The following is a 19,266-nucleotide window of genomic DNA, read 5'->3' on the forward strand; positions in this document are numbered from 1 at the left end:
ACCCTCTTCAGCTTGTAATCAATGCATTCAGTCGAGACATTTTAGATTTTGTCAGTCTACTTGAGAGCCCAGACTGCCTTGGCCAATCCAAACGTGGCTCCAGCTTGCAGCAAGGCTGAGAACGCCCCGCGCCGTGAGGTGGGCTGGGAAGGCCTCACTTTCTTCCACGTTTCTACAATGTGGTCATTCATTTTCCTACCAACTCACTTCTCCGGTAATTGGACTTCCGCAACATGTCCTTTGGCATCTCCATCACCGATATTACTACCCTCGTCCACTTTGCGTGGACCACCTACCGCCGCGCTAAATCGGCCTCGTCATCCTTCGCCGAAGTTGCCTGTGAGGCTCTCAGCCTGCACACAGTCTTACAAAAAGGACTGGACGATGTATCAGATCCCGACTCCGCCCTCAGCAAACGGGGTCCCACACGACGCGTGGAGTTTGACCAAATCACGAGCAATTGCAACACTGCTCTAGCCGAATTAGACGCTTTGGTGAAGAAATACAAGGGTCTCGGAACAAATAGTCAGCGGACGTGGGAGAGGGTGAAGTTTGGGCAAGAAGAACTTGATACCATCAGAAGCAAGTTGTCGTTGCATGTTCAGATGGTCAACTTATTCTTGACGAGCTTGCACGGCCATATGCTAGATAGGATCGAAAGGAAGATCGACGTGTTGGTGGCGGAGATCAATTCTGGTCAACGCGAGCCGTCCGTTTTGACAGTGGCAGAGGAAGACAATGAGGGTCAGGATATTTGGGAGATGCTAAAGAGCGAGCTTCTTGAAGAAGGGATCACCGGTGATGATATCGAGCAGCACAAAATCCAGATAAAGACGTATATCCAACATCTACTCTTTGAAACATCTCAACCTCCCTCATCTTTAGGCATGACAGAGGATACAGAGAGATCGAAACCGAATGCGGGGACTATAACAACCCTGGACGGATCGCACGTTCTTGGAGAGACTTGTATTAGACTACGGCCCCACTCATCATCACTAGAAACATGCATATCGCCAGAAATGGCAATCGAAGAGCAATCAGCGGATCCTGTTTCGGTCACGTCTTTCGACACCCCTGCTGGAGGTGGTAGGGATCCGCAAGGCATCTACAACGGAGTAAGGCTCGTTAGATACAACACCGTCAATTTCTCTCCTTGGACAAATCCATTTTACCCTAGCCTACTACTTGTACCACCGTCACTTCCGCCGCCGCCACCGCCACCGCCACCGCCACCGTCACCGCCACCGCTGCCGCCACTTTCTACCAGCGCGACTAGCCACCGTTCTACAAGGAGCACGGGACCCGTCAGCGTCTCGTCTCAGTCAGGCAAGAAAAAGTCAAGGGCGTTGGGGCGTAATGGGAACAAAAGAACAATGACCAACGACGCCTTGAAATCTTATGGCTTTCATAGGTACACGCTATGGTAGAGAGCAACTTGAGTAACCGTCTGAAGCTGAAACTGGGACCAGTATCGTTCCACAAGCTGGAAGCGATGAATGCAATATGTCATCTCCATAACCGTCGTTCCTACTACGACAGCTTCTAGAGACTATTAGGCACATGAAGACAGGCGATATTCTAAGATTGTCTTCGAATTGTAAGTTGTCGTCGCATTCAGGAGTCAACCACTAGCCTAGGCCCTAAAATTGGACGTATATCTGGATTCTGAGCATCTGCGTGGGCGGAGGCGGTTGCCGTTTTTTTCTTTTTTTGCTTTCTCGCTCCGTATTCTTGCTTTCACTTACAGGTAAAATCCCAACAGGAGCGTCTTTGATACTTCAGGGTATTAGGGCGGTTTGACTGTTCGGGACGGCAGCGTGTCGAACAAGGAACTCATGAAGAGACGCAATAACGGCACAGAAAGCACGGATCTCGCAGACTACGTCATGTGCAGCTTTAGGTACGCCTAGGATATCAAAATCTACTGTCGAGACTGTGTCAAATACCTTCCCTTTCGCTATAAGTGATCCCACGACTGCGGTGATGAATGTGATGCTTGGGGGGTTCCATTATCCATCCGCGATAAAGGAATAATCGCGAAAGAAGAACACAAGAAGCTGTTTGAACGATAGTTCGAACGAGGTTGGAGTCTTGTCGACGCTTTGATGCTCAGCCCGACACAGCCTCCGAAGGTTTTGCTTCTCTCAAGGTTCCAGCCTTGTGCGGTAGTGTCTCTGCATATCGAGTGGAAAGGCAGACGGGGCGTAAAGTGATTGCTCATGTGAAGAAGTAAATATTGTGCGGATGATGAGTTGGATCTAGCCTACTGGGCCTACATAGTAGGTAATTGAGATGATGCAGGTGTCCGCGGAAGACTGAGCCGGATACAGACCGACCAATCGTCACGTGACCATCTCGGTCTGGCTACTTAATTTCACCCCATCTCCATGGAGGTGCACATGAAATTACTATGTATAGGTCTCTGACTATCATGACATTCTTGCTTGAAGTTCGAAATTGACGTGGAGGTTAATCATAGTGATGATCTCAAACGGGATACCCATGTCGTCTCAAGCTTTTTCCCTACATAAGAACCTTCTTCTAGCGCTGATCTTGCTTCTTCTTTCCGTGTTCTAGTGTCAAGGAAGGTTGAAGCTTAAAGCAGTTGTGGTGGCTTAGGTCCAGCCAGCCGAGGGCCACAATGTTTCGTAACGCTTCGCCGCAAACCTTCGAATCTGCAACGCCTCAGGCAACAGCAGTGTTGGCATTCTGTAATAAATATTCGGACAGACAAAGGTTCGTAGTCGATGACTCGACCAAGCTCCTACCGCTCATGCTTCTCGACGAATCTCAATTGCGCCTTTTGAATTGAAGAGCGAGTCTGAGCATGCGAAATCTGGGACTCTTTGAAAGTCCCAGCGAGAAGAAGACGAGAAAATCGAGACAACGCAGAAATACGTGGCACTTACGTATTCGGTTGCAGCACTCGAGCCGGATACCAAGACAATACACAGCTCAACTAGGACACCAAATAGAGGGTACTAACTCCACTCGTTATCCATCATAGCGGGGCAGAGGTCGTACCAACGGCTTCATAAACTCCATCCAGAGAACCTTGCGAGATTTGCAGTACCGAACCGTTTCAATGCACCAACAAGTCAAGACATTGCGATGCGTTACAGTAGGCTTCGCAAGAATACTTCTTCATCTAGAAACACCTGACGACGAGGCAAGGCAGACTCCAGCCTTTCGTTGTTTTAACAAGAGTCCCGACGCGCGGCGTTTTCAAGCGGCGCTCCATTACTGCCAAATTAAGATTAAGCGTTGCTTGGCTGCGATGCGCAGGCTGCCATTCTTAGATCGTTCGTTGTTATTGGGGCGTGTATTACCCGACGCGGGGGCCAGGGGCTGAACGTCACATAGCCTTGCTGGTTTCATAGAGAAGGCCCCACGCCCGTCCTCAACAAGAGGGCTGAAAGGCGGACTCGTACACTCTGCCACTTGCGGTAGACATCTGGCGCAGCGGCGGAGTCTTATCAGAGATGTGGGGGCGTACATATAAGATGTGGTGCCCGATTGCGATTTGAAGGTTCAGAGTCCAAAACACCCTCCCCTTTGTTATTCTAGACTTCTTCTCTCCTTCTCCTTCGCACTTCTTTTCAGCCTTTCCTGGCATTAGCAGCGTCGAAGTCCTCAGGGTCGGAGCATCTGCCCTCTAAATCGCGCACTCTATCCCTCGATCTCTGAAATGACGAACTCGAACAATACAATCCAATACGTATACGCCAAAAACGGCACCGCAATCCCAGAAGACCTCTGCACCGTCTCCATCTGCTCGCTCGATTACGCCCAAGTCGAGTATCTCCCCACGCTCGCCGGAAACCTCATCTACCTCATCATCTTCGCTGCCCTCTTTATTGCGCAATGCTTCTTAGGAATCCGACACAAAACATGGGGCTTCTTCGTTGGGATGTTCTGCGGGATCGTACTCGAGGTTCTGGGGTACGCGGGACGCGTTATGCTCCATGGTGATCCATTCGACTTCAACAGCTTTCTATTGTAAGGACTCAAACGATGTTGGTGCCGGAGATGCAGTAGCTGACTATGACTGTGACGATAGATACCTTATCCCCCTGACAATTGGCCCGGCCTTCCTCTCAGCCGCTATCTATCTATGCCTCGGTCGAATCATCATGGCCTACGGCTCGGACAGCTCACGGTTCCAACCGAAGACGTACATGTTCATCTTCTGTGGATGCGACTTCTTCTCGCTGCTGCTCCAATCCGTTGGCGGCGCGATTGCGGCGACGGCGAACGACAAGGCTGGATCGGATATGGGAGCGAACATCATGGTGGCTGGATTAGCTTTCCAGGTCTTCTCGCTTCTGGTGTTCATCGGGCTGGCTGGTGACTATGCGCTGCGGGTCCATCGCGCGCCGAAGAGCAATTGCCAGAAGTTCTCTGGGCTGAGGGCGAGCCGGTATTTCAAGTGGTTCAAGTGGAGTATGTATAGACCAGCCTCTCCCCTGGACACATTGCTGACTTTGGAAAGGTCTCGCTGTTGCTACCTTCGCCATCTTGATTCGGTCTATCTTCCGCGTGATTGAGTTGCAGTCCGGTTTTGGCGGCTCAGTGGCGAACAACGAGGCGCTCTTCATGATCTTCGAAGGACCATTTGTTATAATTGCTTGTTTCTTCTTGACCATTTGTCATCCTGGTCTTGTTTTCAAAAATCTCTGGGCCGAATCGAACTGGTCGTTGCGAGGGCGGAGATCGGGAAAGGAGTCTATTGATTCAGAGGAGGGCATTGTACTCTCTTCGTATGAGCAGCCGAAGTAAGCTTCAGGACGAATGTGTACTTCTAGCTTGGCGTTTTGAGTGCTTCTTTTAGAGAGCCCTGGTAGGTAAGGTGTAGCCAAGGAGTATTGGGTCTTAGAGGGTAACGAGCTAGAATATAGAGACGGCAGCATACCAGAAGCTACATACCTACCACAGGTCTTCCCTTCCAATGCGTTTAGGTCATGCCACGTGACCGAAAGCTTACTGAAAACAACGTGGTATGACAGGGAGCCTATTATGCATACGAGATATCAACCTCTTCGAATTTTCACCAATAGAGATGGTGTATTGAAATGTGAGCCTTGCAATGGGGGGAGGTAGACCTACTTGCTTGCCAAGAGATAATGGGTGGATGTCAAGAACGCTCCCAACTAGAGCCCCCTACAGGTACAAAGATAGCAAACTAGCACTCATATCATGTCTCCACATCTCTTGCTTACCCCACATCCTTTCTTCATTCCCACCCCGCCTCCATCCAGCAATCCACCATGTCTTACGTCAAAACCCGGGGCATCAAAGTCACCCACAATGGCATCGACTTCATGTACTCTGGCAATGGTCTCCTCCGCCTCGGCTACAAGTTCGACGGGGATACCGTCACCCACGCCCGCCACTACAAGACCGGCACGGTCATGAAAGTCTACAAGGCCGCCTCCAAGAAACCCCGGAATTGGTGGCGAGCCCAGTGCGCTTTCCGTGGCGTGCCGGAGGATGGTGAGAACGAGATGCTCTGGAAGTTGAAGGGAGCCGCGCCGAACGTGGTGCTGCCGGAACTTGTCGAGTTGGAAAAGGAGGCGAAGGCGAGGTGGGATGCGAACCATGACGCAGCGGTCAAGCGCGAGAAGGCTAGGAGAGAGAAAGCGAAACGGAAGCTCGTGGATGAGAAGGTTAGGGCTTTGAAAGCTGCATTGCTAGATGGGGAGTCCGGCCAAGAGGCTCTCGTGTACAAGAGCGACTGGGACGCCGTTGAGGAAGCGGCAGAGTCCCTTGGGTTGGTTGTCGAAGGCTTCAACTGGGCTCAGCTTAGGAGGGATTTCCCATGTGATCAATACTACGCCTTGTGCATTGTCGTTGGAACGAGCGAGCGCGCAGTGGACGCCCAGCTGGCGGTTCTCCGGCAGGAAGAGCAAGATCTTATCGAGGTTAAAGAGAAGGCCGCACGTGAGCGAGAGCAGGCGGAGAAACTACGAGAGCAAGCTGAACGCGAGGAGCAAGCCCGTAGAGTTGCCGCCGTTGCGAAAGAGTCGGAAAAGAACGGTACATGGGATGTCACTGGTACCTGGAAAATCTTCTCGGATGCTATCGAGGAACAATACCCGTGTGAATACGGCGACGAGATGTCTTGACTGTCTACCGCGGCGTGGACAAAAAGGGGCGCATCTAGATGTACGCTGAATTCAACCTTAGCGTTTGCGAAGGATGGATGCGATTCGAAACGCAAAACAAAGCCGTGAAAGCAAAAGATGCTACTGCCTCCACAGGTCAGAAACGAAAGCGCCAGGATGATTCCGGTGACGAAGATGACGACGAATGGGCATGATAGCGACTGCGTCTTCAACGATCCATGCCAGAACACCTTCTATCTCTTAGCCACAGATGTCCCATCGCCCGCTATCCCTAATTGGACTTACCGGTGGCGTGGACGAGAGACTAGCGAGGGGCAGATTGATGTTATGGCCGACCAGGAGAAAGAAATGCCAATCACGTTCAGCGGACAAGGTGGGGCTAAACTCAAAGGTACCTGGTGTTGTCAGATCTAGGTGCTGTCGAGTTGCACGGCTTCAAGACGTCAATGGGAAGTACACCAGACCGCGTCAGAATTGAGTCCGAGTGGCGCGATTTGAGTGAGATGGCTTGGAACCGGGAATGCGTTAGCAGATGGCGTTGAAGGCTCCAAGATCGTAAAGTTGGAGCTGGAGATGGTCAACTTTGTCAAAAAAAGGATGAACAAGATAGTGCGAGGTCACCTACCTAAAGAATTGTAATGACGACCAGAATAAGCTGAAAAAAAATACTTTGATTCAATCTCTTCTGATTTGAGAAGGACTTGAAAGCTCCAAATCTGCTACTTCGTGATCCGACATATCATAACTCTGACATAGGGTATATCTATTCACACACATACATATCTACATACGCACATGTCCTTCCTCGAACCACCTATCATCCCAAATCACCTCCAGATCTCCGGATCCGGCTCTAAGCCGCGCCCCCTAACCCCGCCGCATACGCCAAATACCACGTCCGACTTGCGCCTCCATCCAGATAAGTATAGTCAAAATCGTCCGCTGCAAAGAAATTATACGAACTGACCGGGTCTACCAGCGCCAGATTCGCATAAAGTATCCCCCTCCACCCTCCCTCAACTGTATCTGCGTAGCCGTTACCGAAATACGTGTCCCACTCTTCTTTTACGAAATTCTTGGTGCGTGTGTAGCTAGAGGACGGGTTCAACGGAATCATGTGGATGCCCTGGATGTATTCAGGGTTGGTGCCGAAGTATGTTGTATGGTCGACTTTGTTTTCAAACAACTACATTCTCATCAGTATCCACTCTCAAAATGGAAAATTTGAAGGATGGGAACTCACAATCCCAGTGACTTTGTTGGGGATGAACTTCGCAGGCTGCACTTTATTCGTGCTTTCCAGCAAAAAGTAATGCTGCAAGCTCCTAGCGTGCACGGCAAGCTGTAAATTTCCCCTCGCTTCCATGTTCGCATCCCCAATCACCGACCCCCACATCTTGATCGCATAGCTCGCGAATGCGTCCTCCGAGCTCGACTCCTCGTCTTTCCCGTCCCCGGATTCGAACAGCCCCTTCGCCCATGAGTGGCCGTGGAACCAGTCGAACGACCGCTGGAAGGGGAAGTATGGGTCGTCAGCGGACGGGTTCGCGTAGTCGCGCACGAGCATGTTGACCCAGGCTTTATTGTCGCCCTCGGTCAGCCAGCTGGGGTCGAGGTAGCCAATGACGGCGGCGGCGTAGACGAAATAGCCGTAGTGGAAGTGGTGGTCGTTGTAGACGGAATTGCCAAAGTCGACGCCTGTGTCGCCGGTGATGTAGGCGCCGGTGGACACGGCGCCTTTCCAGACGGTGTCATATGCGAGGGGGTATTGTTGGGTGTTGTTTACGAAGACGTTGTAAACTGTTTGACGTTAGCATCGGGAAGGATGTTGATTGAAGGGGCGTCTTACCGTCTTTGAGTTTATCTAGTCCAGCTGCTGCAAGTGCAGAGTTGCCGGCCAGATCTTGCATCGTATAGATTACACCTGCAAATTTGGCGAGGCCCTTCCCGCTATAGTACATGCTGTCAAGAACCGACTGTGCAACGAAATCTTCGTTCAGCTCTGTCGCTGCAGCGTTGTTGATCGCCGTAATGGCTGCAGTGGATAGCTGGTTCCCAACAGTTCCTTGACCACCATTGCCGGTTGATTGCCACGGAGCGAATCCCATTTCCGTTGGAAGACTCCCTTCAATCATAGTGATGCTGTCAGCCATCACAGCTTTAGCGTTACCTTTCGTAATGGTCGTCATGTTAATATCAGTGAGCGCGTTGAAAGTCGTGTCGTCGAAAGAGTCGACGAGATGAGGAAGAGCGAACATAAGCAACGTCTGGTTCTGAATTCCTCCCTTCTCCCAAGCCAGCGTATAGCTTCCAGAGTTAGCATCGACCGACGCAGAGATCGAGGCGCTCAGCGCGAAAGATCCAGCGGACGCATCGTACGAACTCTCTCCACTTGTTCCGGCTGGGTTCTTCGCAACTTGGATAGAGCCTTGAAACTTCTCGGGTCCCAAAATCGTTGTGCTATTTTCGAGAGTAAATGGAGGTGCTCCGAGGCTACCGGTCGGGGTGGCATAGAGAAGCCAGTCAGTACCATCATTGAGCACGATTTGGTACTTGAAAGTGACAGCATTAAGCTCGCCAACGTATTGCAACGTCTTGAAGAAAATCCCGCTCTGGAGAATTGGAGACCCTCCAGTGTAGACTGCGGTAACAAACCCCATCCCTTGAGCTAGGGGAAAGGTGATGATAGTCTCATCCTGCGCGGATGGGGCAAGGTTGACGTTTGCGGAGAAGCCCTGGAGGGTATCTGTCGAGAGGACAGTGGATTCTCCAAGTTCAGCTGCAGAGAAGATGATGGATTGTAGACCAATTGGGCCAATAAAGTACCGCGGAGGGTCGCCAGAATCCCATGCTAGTTGGCTTTGCTCAGTGTGCGAGACTGCTAGACCCCAGCTTTCAGCATTTCCTCCTCCTTTCGACCAGCTCACCGAATATGGTTGTGTCCATGTCGGATTGGATTGTCCGCCGAGGAAGAAGTTTGCGTAGAACTTGTTCGTCTCATAGGGGTTGTCTTGTGGGTATATGTTGAGCTGTTTTACAGGGTGATCGGATCGTTGCTTGATTTGCGCGGGTGGCGCATCCGTAGCAATTGGAACGAAGATGTTTGCAGAGGTTGGTCCAGTTGGGACTTGATGAAGAGGAACTAGAGTGGTGGTAGCAGGAGCTAAAGATCCTTCGGGCGATGGCTGGCTCGTGTTGATTGGAGAGCCAGTCTCGTGCCCAGAAGGGAGTGCTGTATTTACGGACTACACTCAAAAGGTCAGACATTGTGTACAGTAACTTGAACCAGGTTGTTTCGGATCGCTCTACGATATTTATTCCGGCCTATTGGGGGACAAGAAAATGAATGCTTACTCCGGTGACTGTGGGAACAATGGTAGGCTCCGCGGATTGCAGCGAGGAGAGAAGAACACTGCTGTAGATTGTGGTGACTTCTACGCTGGACGATGGAAGAAGGCTTCTGGGGTCAAGAATCTCAGGGTCCCGCCTGATATCTCCGGCAGGACGACCAGATATCAAGCTGGCGTGAAGAAGCGCCAAAAGCAAGCTGTGATTGACCATCTTGGCTTTGAAATGATTGAGAGTGATGAACGTAAAGTTGCTTCAAGCAACTGCTGAAAAGAGTGTATATAAAAAAAGAGTGACTGTTGCTAAGAAGCAGCTAAGGAATGTAAAGGTGCCACCGAAAGAATGAAGTGGTACACCCGACGACCACCAGCTATGGCGCACTCCCGTTTCTTTATCATGTCTTGAAGATTAAGCACGGGGCGTTAGAATGTTTCGCATTAAACAATTCAAAAGGTAAACGCACCCGGCGAATCAGAGTCTGACGTGATCACGATGCTCAAGGTGGTGGCGGGAGGCAGCGTGCAAGGGGCCGCCATCCCCGAAACAGAAGCACCCCGAGGATCAGGAACATCGCCGCACGGACTTCCCGGTGCGTCGAGGCAGGTGGTATCAGGGAAGTGGACGAAAGCAACTCCCAGGCCTTCGTAGACTCTCGTCGCCGTGGTACCTGAAGACTCTAGAAGCACGTCTTAGTGGGACAAGAAGTAAGCTCGTAACGGAAAATACTCTTGAGTACAGAGATTCCGAACTCTAACCGTTAGACGTGGCGAAGATCGAAAAAAAGACGCGCAAGAAACGACATGCAATTCAAAACATCAAACAAAGAGGTAGTTTTTCCTAGCAAATCAGAGACGCCTACAAGCACCAGAAGAAGAGTGATTTGGCCTAGCTGTCACATGTGTCCCTGTAGAGATGGAGTAACATCGCGCTCGATCGGACACGGATGAAATGACGGGTGAAGGACTAGATCTTGGGTCTGGGGTATTCCCAACTTGGGGAGACGTCACCCGTACATTTGGGCTCTAATTGGAAAGGAAAGGAGATGAAGAACCGCGACGATGAACTGTATGAAAAATAGGCGCTGCCATAGAGTCGTGTACCGGAAAATTCTGTGTGCCAGCCCGCGTATGCCGTCTTCGAGAATGAAGGATGTGAAGAGGCCACCGGTCTCAGCCTCTCAAAGGCGGAGGGTCCATGATGTGCAAGAGCCGAAGCCGCCAGGCAAGGGCCGTGACGGTGGTGATGTTTGAGGTTTGATGGATGCTGTTACAGATTTGAGGGCGCCGTCTAGGGAGGGCCAATCTTAGCACAAGAGCATGGATGGCTTCCCGCACCCTGCTCAGCCATCTCCCGCCCGACTGCCGGCATTCACAAGCCTCTTCTGCACTGACTGTGGAGAGGGATTCGGCAGACGCGAAATCCTGATGAATGAGACCCGTTTCACAGGCTCGTTGTGGGCGATCAGTTGACAAGCTGACAGGTACGTTACTCGACGACGGTTGCACTAAGGCGATTGCTACAACCGCCACCACCTCATCAGCACCTTTGTGCGACTGGTAGAGAGGTACAAACTGCCACTTGAACGATTCCGATCTCGAGACTCTTGTGCCCTAGCAACCATGAGCTGCCGTCTTGCCTCGGGCGTCCAGACCGGTCTCTGCCTCCACCACCATAAGCCAGAGCCGATGAACTCGATCAGTATATTGGCGGTCTAATGCTCTTTCCGGATTTCGCATCTCAAGCAGTCGAAACACTTTCCATATTTACGTGGCAATTCGGATCCGGTCCCCTCGGAGAGACACTTCGTATTTTGGCCCTCCCAAATATCTTCTAGGAACTGGAACCTAACTCTGTAGGTCAACAGGCGACTCCAATCTCGGTTAGCGCGATATTTTTAGGACCCTGCAGCCGACGACGTCAGACTTCCACCATTTCAAAACTTTCACCTTTTATGCCTGGGCCTCGAACTTTTCCTGGCTTACTCTGAGGGACCCGACTGATGAGATAACACGTTCGAAACGATAGCATCAACAGTCGTCTTGGAAAAGCAATCTCTGCCACTTCAGCTGATGCGTGGTGCTTTTTCGAGGTTTCTGAAGGCCGTCCAACTAACGAATACTGTGTACTCCACTTACACATGACCTTTGGTTTTGAAGCTTCCCAATTGTTTGATCACCTCTTTAAACCTCCTGTGCATTCGTAAGAGCAAGCTGGACAAAGACGATACCAATAGACTCATACCACCAAACTCCACGCCTAATTCATCTGAACGGATCAGGATGGGGAACTCGGAAAACCCAGACTATTATGGTCTCGTAGATATGGGAAGGTAGGCTTCAATTTTCCTTTGGCTTCTCAGTCAATATCTCTTTTTCTCAAAAACTTCATCTTCGCTTCATCCCCTCCATTCTATTCTTCTTCTATCAACCTTTTTCAACATCAACATCACCCTCTCAATTAACACACAACCCCAGTAACGGCATCCGTTTCTCTATAACCTCCCTCGCGCCCCAAACCCGCCGCATCCTCCCAACCATCTACGTCGACCGCGCCGCCATTTCTCTCTACGACGCCCAGTACCCCCCCGGCACCTCGACCCGCGTCCCCATCTCCGCCTCTACCATCACCGCCGTCATCCACTCCATCCTGCGCTTCAAATCCACCTGCACCGACTACGGCGTGCCCCCCTCCCAAATCCGCCTCCTCGCCACCGAAGCCACCCGCACCGCGCCCAACTCCTCTGCCTTCCGGGACCAGATCCATGACGAAACAGGCTGGACCGTCGAACTCCTCCCCAAAGAAGAAGAAGGCCGCATAGGCGCCTACGGCGTCGCAAGCAGCTACAGCGCCGTCCACGGCCTGGTCATGGACCTCGGCGGCGGCAGCACCCAGCTCACCTGGCTGACCACCAGCTCGGGAGAAATCCAAATGAGCCCAAAGGGCTCGATCAGCATGCCCTACGGCGCGGCCGCCCTCACCCGCGAACTCTCCTCCGCCTCCTCCCACGCCGCCTACCGCGAAAAGGTCACCGCCGACCTCAAATCCGCCGTCGCGTCGCTCGCCATCCCCCCCGCCCTCCTCCACGCCCCCGCCGGCCTCGCCCTCTACCTCAGCGGCGGCGGCTTCCGCGGCTGGGGCTTCGTGCTCATGGCCGCGCACGCCATCACGCCCTACCCGATCCCCATCATCAACGGGCTGCACGTCACGACCGCCGCCTTCCACGACACGGCCGCCGTCACGGCCGCCGTGCAGCTCGCGTCCGCCGACTCCACGCCCGCCATCTTCCGCGTCTCGGCGCGCCGCGCGAGCCAGGTCCCCGCCGTCGCGTTCCTCGTCTCCTGCCTCGCCGACGCCCTGCCCGCCATCAACCACGTGTACTTCGCCCAGGGCGGCGTGCGCGAGGGCATGCACTTCGCCTCGCTCACCCCCAGCGAGCGCGCGGCGGACCCGCTCGTCGTCGCGACGCGGGACCACGCGCCGCCGGACGTCGGCGAGCTGGTCGCGCTGCTGCAAGCCGCCGCGCCGGGCAGCCCGCTGCCCGCGGCTATGATCACGGCGTTTGCGCAGGCGCTGTACGCGCACGCGGCGCTGCCGAAGGATATCTGCGCGGGCGCGGCGCTGCGGGCGACGACGACGGGCGCGTGGGCGGGCACGCACGGGGTCAGCCATGAGGAGCGGGCGGTGCTGGCGTTGTTGCTGTGTGAGCGGCATGGAGGCATGAGCCGGATCAGCCCGAGCGAGCAGGAGTTCTACGGGCGCATTGTGCGGCTGGCGCCGGAGGGGTGGGCGTGGTGGTGCATGTATGTGGGCCGCGTGGCGGGGGTGGTGGCGAGCGTGTATCCGGCGGGGGTGGTGCCGAGGGGGTATCCGGGCGGGGCGGCGGTGAGGCAGAGGAGGTTGGTGGTGCGGGCCGCGTGGGGATATGGGAAGGGGAAGAGCGTGTTGGGGGTGGATTTTGGGGTCGAGGGGGTTGCGGGGTGGGATGAGGGGTTCCAGAAGGCGGTTAAGGGGGTGGAGAAGGTGGGGAAGAGGAAGAATTGGGTCGGGGGTTGGACGGGGTGGAAGGTTGATGTTACGGTGGATGGGGAAGCGTTTGAGGGATGAGAGGTTCTTCTTGAAAGGGGGTTGGTGGTAATGACTTGCCTTGACACGCTGGGTATTCGATACTGGATTGAACTGGAGTTAGTAAACTGTTAGATGAAATCAACACGAGACAATAGGGCAATCGAGTACAAGAAAACCAATACCCATCATTAACAAGCAGCCCGACCCCTCCCCAAGAGCTTCCATCCTAAGCTAGGACTACCCAAACGCACCTAAAGCAGATCAAAGCCAATATCAAACCAAGAAAAGACACAGAAACCCTAGACAAACCACGACTAAACAAGACCCAAGGCTCTGCTTCGATGCGTACAAGCAGCCAGACCCAGAACCCAGACAACTGGAGTATATATGTACGCTGTGCCCTGTGGTATACGTCGAATGCCCTTGTCTTTGCTTCATCCATTCCGCTCCATTCTCCCAACCCAACCAACCAGCCTATCCCACACCGTGTTGTTCAGAGAACCCAAAACCAGACAAATCCGATATCATAGAAACAAGGAAACAAGAAAACCCCGTACCGGAGAAAAAGCATATACCCCTGTAAAGAAGAAAAGGAAAAGAAGCTCGTGATGGATGACAAAGCTACGCGTCCTTGACTGTGTGTTCGTAGTGTAGTGACATGTACCGATATACCCCCTTCGCTCCGACAGCACCCGCAACGCCCCATATCGAGATACGACGACAGCGATTAGATCGTTGGAGATACGTTTAGGCCTTGGCCTTGGTCTTTGGGGCGGCTTTCTTCGTGGTGGTGGACTTGGCCTTGGTGGTGCCGGCGGCCTGGGAGGGGTGTTAGCGATGGGGAGAAGAGCGGGAAGAAGCGCAAGAATTTAGGGAGAGGAAAGAAAATGAAGAGAAGACGGGGAGGAACAATAACAAGACGTATAGAAGGAACAAAAACACAAAGCACTGCATGTCGAGGCAGCCACACGCGCAGCTCCCCCAAAATCATAACAAGCCTACCCTCCCCCCCACACACGCGCCTCCCCACAAGGAAAACCACCACTGAACAAATCGAAATACCGCGAAGCGCGAAAAGACCCAACTAACCTTCTTCGCGGGCTTGCCCTCAACCTTGGCCTCAGTCTTCAGCACCGCGCCGTTGACCTTATCCGCAGCCGCCTTGACCGGCGTCTTCTTCTTCACCACCTTCTTCTCGGCCGCCGGCTTCGTCACCCGCCCCGTCGACACCTTCTTCGCGCGCGGCTTCGACGTATTGGCCTTGCTCGCGGCCCCCGTCGTCTTCTTGCCCGTCACGGCCTCTTCGATCTTGGGAAAGACGCGCGGCTTCGCGTTGCCCGTCTTAGCGCGCGTGGTGGCCATTGCTATTTTTTACTTGGAGTTGGAGCTGGGAGAGTAGAGAATAGCAGTAATCGGTAGCTAGAGCTGCAGAGGGCGTTTTGGTGGTGGGCGGGTGAACTAAGGTATGTCGTGTTAGTTGAAGTGTGCAAGTTGGACGTCGGGCGGCAGGGCGGCGGGCGCAAATGAGCTGGTGAGCGGAAACGTCAACAAGCCGCGATATCACGCACCTCGCGACGCTTTCCGCGCAAGAAAGCTGGAGGGATAGGATGACTGGGCCCTGGCGACCGCGTTAGAGCAGGCCCGGGGAGCTGGCGAGCGCGTCGTGTGGAAAGCGCTGCGAAATACGATGCGAAGACGAGTGGGCGGGCCGCGCGACGAACGAGCCAAAACCATAACAACAGGACGGTAGACACGTAGAAAACAGTGAGCAAAAGCTGACATACCTTTGCGTAAGAGTGTGCGACTGGAGATCAAGCTCTACCTGGTTAATAGCTGCGGTGTTGGGCGTTGGGTGCTGGAGTGTTGTGGTGCGAAGGTGGGAGAAGAAGGCGGGCAATCGAGGGAGGAGGTGCTGCAGCTGGCCCTCTAGCGAACTTGCAAGACCTGGTTTCATGACAGCACAACAACACCGCCTTAGGTAGCCTGGCGAGCTATCAGGGCTGCCAAATTGATTAACTTACATCTCGTTTCATATTCCGAAAGTCTATCGCCGCACTGCAGACAGCAGCAAGCGGGTTTACACAGTTCCCATCTCGACCACCCACACTTCCAATCACATAGCCCACATAGTAAAAGACGTCAAAATGGTTCATATTATAGGCGCTGGCAATTACTTTTAATTTCAACTGTGCCGCCTCCACAGCCTTTCCTCGAAGCGCCTGCGCGATTGAGGCGCAAGCAATCCACCATCCAGTCCCCGAGGACTGCCGCAGTAAACTCCGAATGAAACTCTAGTTTCCCGATCCTCCAACGCCGAAGTACGAACATTGAATAGTCGAGAGAAGTTTGCAAAAGTTTCTACTTCTGTATCATCGCCATGCGCTTGTTCATGCTGTCATCTTGTTAGCTTCGTTCACACCTTCCAGGAATAAAGACTTACAATGCGAAGAAGGCAAATTGGCTCGCCGAAATGCCGTAGCTATACACAAATCGGCTGGCTAGGTAGCTGCCAAAGATGGCGCGAAGGTAATTGTCGGGAACCTGTAGTATCGTGAGCTGAATCCTCGAGTCCAGTCTTCTGCACTGCACTTACCCGCTCCATAATCGTCTCCAATCCGATCTTCTCAACCAACAATTTCGGCAGGGCATCCCTCAAGACAGACTTCCTGAGATCGATGTTCTCCCACAGCTCCGTTCCTTGAAGCTCCTCGTCGAGTTTCGTAATCGCGATACTCAATGTGTCACTGAGTATGCTCCTCAGCTCGCCGGTGGACTGGTGCTCCCTCCAGATCGCCTCAAACTCCAGTGCCGCGTTGTTCTGGATGGTTTTCTGGACTTGCTTTACGTACTCCTTGTAAAACTCGGGCACGGTGCCGTCTTCGCGGACGCACATGTGCTCAATGAAGCCAGCATCGTCAAAACACAGCGATGCAAGAACCTCGAGGGATGACGACGTGACACCGCCTTTGTTGGCTGAGGCATCCTTGTAGAGAATGCAACCAGCTTTCTCGAGACGCAGCTTTGCGTCTTGCGTTATGAAGAGATTGGCTCCCTCCACGATGTACGGGATGGTTGATTTTCCATCAACAATGAGCTTGCTAGCAGAGCTCAGATCAATGGACTCTGGGCGACCGCCGCAAGGCACGAACATGTCGTAATTTGAGCCACCGCGGAGGTGGAAGGTGTTGCGGAATGATGTGCCGTTGTAGACGACTTCTCCAGAAGGCAGCTTGACGTTGTTTTCGTCGACAAGAACGCGATACCCTTCCGAGGAGAGCTTTGAAATGTCGAACTCCTGAATCATGACGCGCTTTTTTGCCAGACGAATCAGTTCATCATGATTGATGCCCTTGGGATCCACGAGCACACCAGATCCGTCCACAATAGCCGTATACAGCTCATTGCCCAAGAGAATTTCGTTCGATCCAAGATCACCGTCTGGCCCACCAGTCTGGAGCTTACGGACTTTGCTGGGATCGAGGTTGAGTTTGCGGTAAATACCAAGCACAAACTCCCGAACTGAGAGTGTAGTCATGCCATAGTGGTCGTGGGGAATGCCTCCCAATTTCGGGCTCTTGCCAGTGAAGAAGGATTTCCACCAGGGCGCGCCACGAATTCTAGCATGCTCAGTAGCCCAATCCACGAGATCTGCTGTGTTCTCATCAGGGCCCATGAACAAAATCTCTTCCTTTCCGTGAAGATCCACGATCGGGTCCTTGATACCAGGGCTGGTAGGAGGGAGGAGGAGATCTAGCACACTGTCGATGTACTTCTCGAACGCAACTCTAGCCTTGTCTTGATGGTGAACGTCGAGCAGAATAACACCTTTCGAACCACCTTCAGGGATGTCCTTGTTCTTCCGCTGCTGGGTGTTTGCAAGATTGTAGTTCTCATCAAACAACGAACGAGCGTTGATAGCGTAAGCTTCTTGGCTGCGAGACTTGACGATTCGAATACCACCACGAGCGATATCGCGGAAGCGGAGATGGAAGCCACGGAATTCGGAGCTGATGACCAAGAACATGCCATACAAAGGCTGTGGGTATTCTGAGATTGGTAGGAAGGTCGGGTTCAGACGGAAGCTCAGAGCAACCTTAGTGGGCGTATAGAAGTTAGTCTTTAGGACGGAATTGTTGAAGACATTGAAGGCACTCATGACCATGCCGTGGTGCTCGTTGACCACGGCTTTGTTGAGCATGTCTCGCTGCTCATCGTCGCTGAGGACCTTGTCGATCTGAAGACGGAGATAGCTGAGCGTCGGGATGAAGTCATCTTGGGAACCCCTCGTCTGCACGTAGTGCGTGCTCGCAAATGAAAGATACAAGGAGTGCACCAAATCTGGGTACTGGTTGATGATCTCCAGGATATAGTCAGCTGTGAAAGTTTCCGCGCGTAGGCGACGCTTCAGCTTGGAGAGAAGCTCTGCGTGTACGCTGTTGCTCGGGTCCAAGACAGATGCGAGTGTGGTGTATTCCGAACCAAGCCGGTTCAGGAAGTGTGAGACAAACACCCAGACGCAATGGGCGTAGATGGTCTCCTGTAGACTCAATCTTCCTGTCGCGAAGTGCGCCTGGAACTTGTTCTGAGGAATGCAGTAAAGAAGAGAGACCTCCTTGATGATTTGATGAATAGAGGCCTCGATGGGCGGGTATCTCGAGTTCGCCGCGGCTCCGGCCACGGGTCGGAGATATACCGACATGACAGTAAAGCCATTGGAGAACTGCTCCACGTATTTCCTCGAAGACGTCAGTCCGTAGTAGTGGTAGAGATCGCTCAGAGCGCTGAACAGGCCCAGGGCGGAGCCTTGCTTATAAGCAAGAACAAGTCTCTTCTCCCGGGACCCCTGGATGTCGAAGTACTCTATGACCGGACCAGTCCGCTCAACAGCATTCTCAATCGCTTGTTGGTATATCGCTTTGGTGTTCTTTGTGGCCTTTTGCAAGAATCGCTTCTCGCCAATCTTCTCCAAGTCCGTTTCCGTCGGGCTCGGGTTCTTCTCTACGAAGTCGCACTCGTAGACGAAGTAGCACCGAAGCTGCTGTCCATTCTGTTCCTTAGTGCCGCTGCCGGGGAGGGGGCTCGCTGAGCGGAAGCTCTCCACGCGGTATGTTGCGCTTCCCTGCGATCCGTTCAAGTATTTCTCGTCGATGCGTTGTTCGTAGCGAGGCCCATCCACAACAGAGACACCGGGCTTGCTGGTGTCAATGTATACGGCATGGTCGACGGCCTCCTTGTCGAGACGGATCTCTAGTCGCTTGTCGTCGCGGGCATACGCCGCTACTTTGGCAGCATAGAGGGAGTGGATGTGATTTATGACGCTAGAAACCATTAGCATAGCCACCAAAGAGCACTCTGAGCGCTTACGTTTCCACCGTCTCGGTTGAAAAGTACATGTCGTCAATCCCAAGCTCGTTGTAGAACCAAGTAGTCTCAGATTCAACAAAGTCCGGGGGAATGAAGCCCTTGTCTTCTATTCCGTCCATAACCGCCTCCATCTGCTTGTCCTTGCCCTCAAACTTGGGAGCAACATATCCGGAGCCTTCCTGAGGAAGTACCCGCGGTGTAGACGTGCCGGGTACGCTCAGGTGTGTAGGTAGAGGGGAGGGCTGGCGGCCGGGAGTCCGGATGACTTGGTCCAGGAGCTTGTTCTGGACCTGGAGGCCATTGACTGGTGTGGAAGCCATAGTGATGGTATGTGGGAGTGTTTTGGGTGGTTTTGAGGGTG

General features: G+C 53.1%; 7 protein-coding genes across 7 annotated transcripts; 4 read left to right on the plus strand and 3 right to left on the minus strand.

The window, feature by feature from the left end:
* Positions 1 to 233: 233 nt before the first annotated feature.
* Positions 234 to 1,430, plus strand: BDZ99DRAFT_527918 (uncharacterized protein; the record flags this gene model as incomplete). The annotated part of the gene is made up of 1 exon (XM_033726315.1): positions 234 to 1,430. The coding sequence occupies one exon, from the start codon at positions 234 to 236 to the stop codon at positions 1,428 to 1,430; it is 1,197 nt and encodes a 398-aa protein (XP_033568924.1).
* A 1,974-nt stretch (positions 1,431 to 3,404) lies between these two features.
* Positions 3,405 to 5,207, plus strand: BDZ99DRAFT_455437 (RTA1-domain-containing protein). Its single transcript, XM_033718442.1, has 3 exons — positions 3,405 to 4,002; positions 4,064 to 4,446; positions 4,496 to 5,207. Exons 1-3 carry the CDS (start codon positions 3,692 to 3,694, stop codon positions 4,780 to 4,782), a joined length of 981 nt encoding a protein of 326 aa, XP_033568925.1. The 5' UTR covers positions 3,405 to 3,691; the 3' UTR covers positions 4,783 to 5,207.
* A 63-nt stretch (positions 5,208 to 5,270) lies between these two features.
* On the plus strand, positions 5,271 to 6,322 carry BDZ99DRAFT_527920 (uncharacterized protein; the record flags this gene model as incomplete). The annotated part of the gene is made up of 2 exons (XM_033726316.1): positions 5,271 to 6,100; positions 6,190 to 6,322. The coding sequence occupies 2 exons, from the start codon at positions 5,271 to 5,273 to the stop codon at positions 6,320 to 6,322; spliced, it is 963 nt and encodes a 320-aa protein (XP_033568926.1).
* A 482-nt stretch (positions 6,323 to 6,804) lies between these two features.
* Positions 6,805 to 9,395, minus strand: BDZ99DRAFT_512667 (endo-1,3(4)-beta-glucanase; the record flags this gene model as incomplete). Its single annotated transcript, XM_033724647.1, has 4 exons — positions 6,805 to 7,314; positions 7,372 to 7,928; positions 7,978 to 9,270; positions 9,371 to 9,395. 4 exons carry the CDS (start codon positions 9,393 to 9,395, stop codon positions 6,982 to 6,984), a joined length of 2,208 nt encoding a protein of 735 aa, XP_033568927.1. The 3' UTR covers positions 6,805 to 6,981.
* Positions 9,396 to 11,430: 2,035 nt separating this feature from the next.
* BDZ99DRAFT_455444 (Ppx-GppA-domain-containing protein) lies at positions 11,431 to 13,580 on the plus strand (the record flags this gene model as incomplete). Its single annotated transcript, XM_033718443.1, has 2 exons — positions 11,431 to 11,805; positions 11,951 to 13,580. The coding sequence occupies exons 1-2, from the start codon at positions 11,756 to 11,758 to the stop codon at positions 13,578 to 13,580; spliced, it is 1,680 nt and encodes a 559-aa protein (XP_033568928.1). The 5' UTR covers positions 11,431 to 11,755.
* A 708-nt stretch (positions 13,581 to 14,288) lies between these two features.
* BDZ99DRAFT_527923 (uncharacterized protein) lies at positions 14,289 to 14,903 on the minus strand (the record flags this gene model as incomplete). Its single annotated transcript, XM_033726317.1, has 2 exons — positions 14,289 to 14,360; positions 14,631 to 14,903. The coding sequence occupies 2 exons, from the start codon at positions 14,901 to 14,903 to the stop codon at positions 14,289 to 14,291; spliced, it is 345 nt and encodes a 114-aa protein (XP_033568929.1).
* Positions 14,904 to 15,899: 996 nt separating this feature from the next.
* On the minus strand, positions 15,900 to 19,225 carry BDZ99DRAFT_527924 (NAD-specific glutamate dehydrogenase-like protein; the record flags this gene model as incomplete). The annotated part of the gene is made up of 4 exons (XM_033726318.1): positions 15,900 to 15,933; positions 15,982 to 16,082; positions 16,135 to 18,859; positions 18,906 to 19,225. 4 exons carry the CDS (start codon positions 19,223 to 19,225, stop codon positions 15,900 to 15,902), a joined length of 3,180 nt encoding a protein of 1,059 aa, XP_033568930.1.
* Between the last annotated feature and the right edge of the window lie 41 nt (positions 19,226 to 19,266).

Source organism: Mytilinidion resinicola, assembly GCF_010093595.1.
Source record: "Mytilinidion resinicola strain CBS 304.34 unplaced genomic scaffold BDZ99scaffold_35, whole genome shotgun sequence".
Taxonomy (NCBI): domain Eukaryota; kingdom Fungi; phylum Ascomycota; class Dothideomycetes; order Mytilinidiales; family Mytilinidiaceae; genus Mytilinidion; species Mytilinidion resinicola.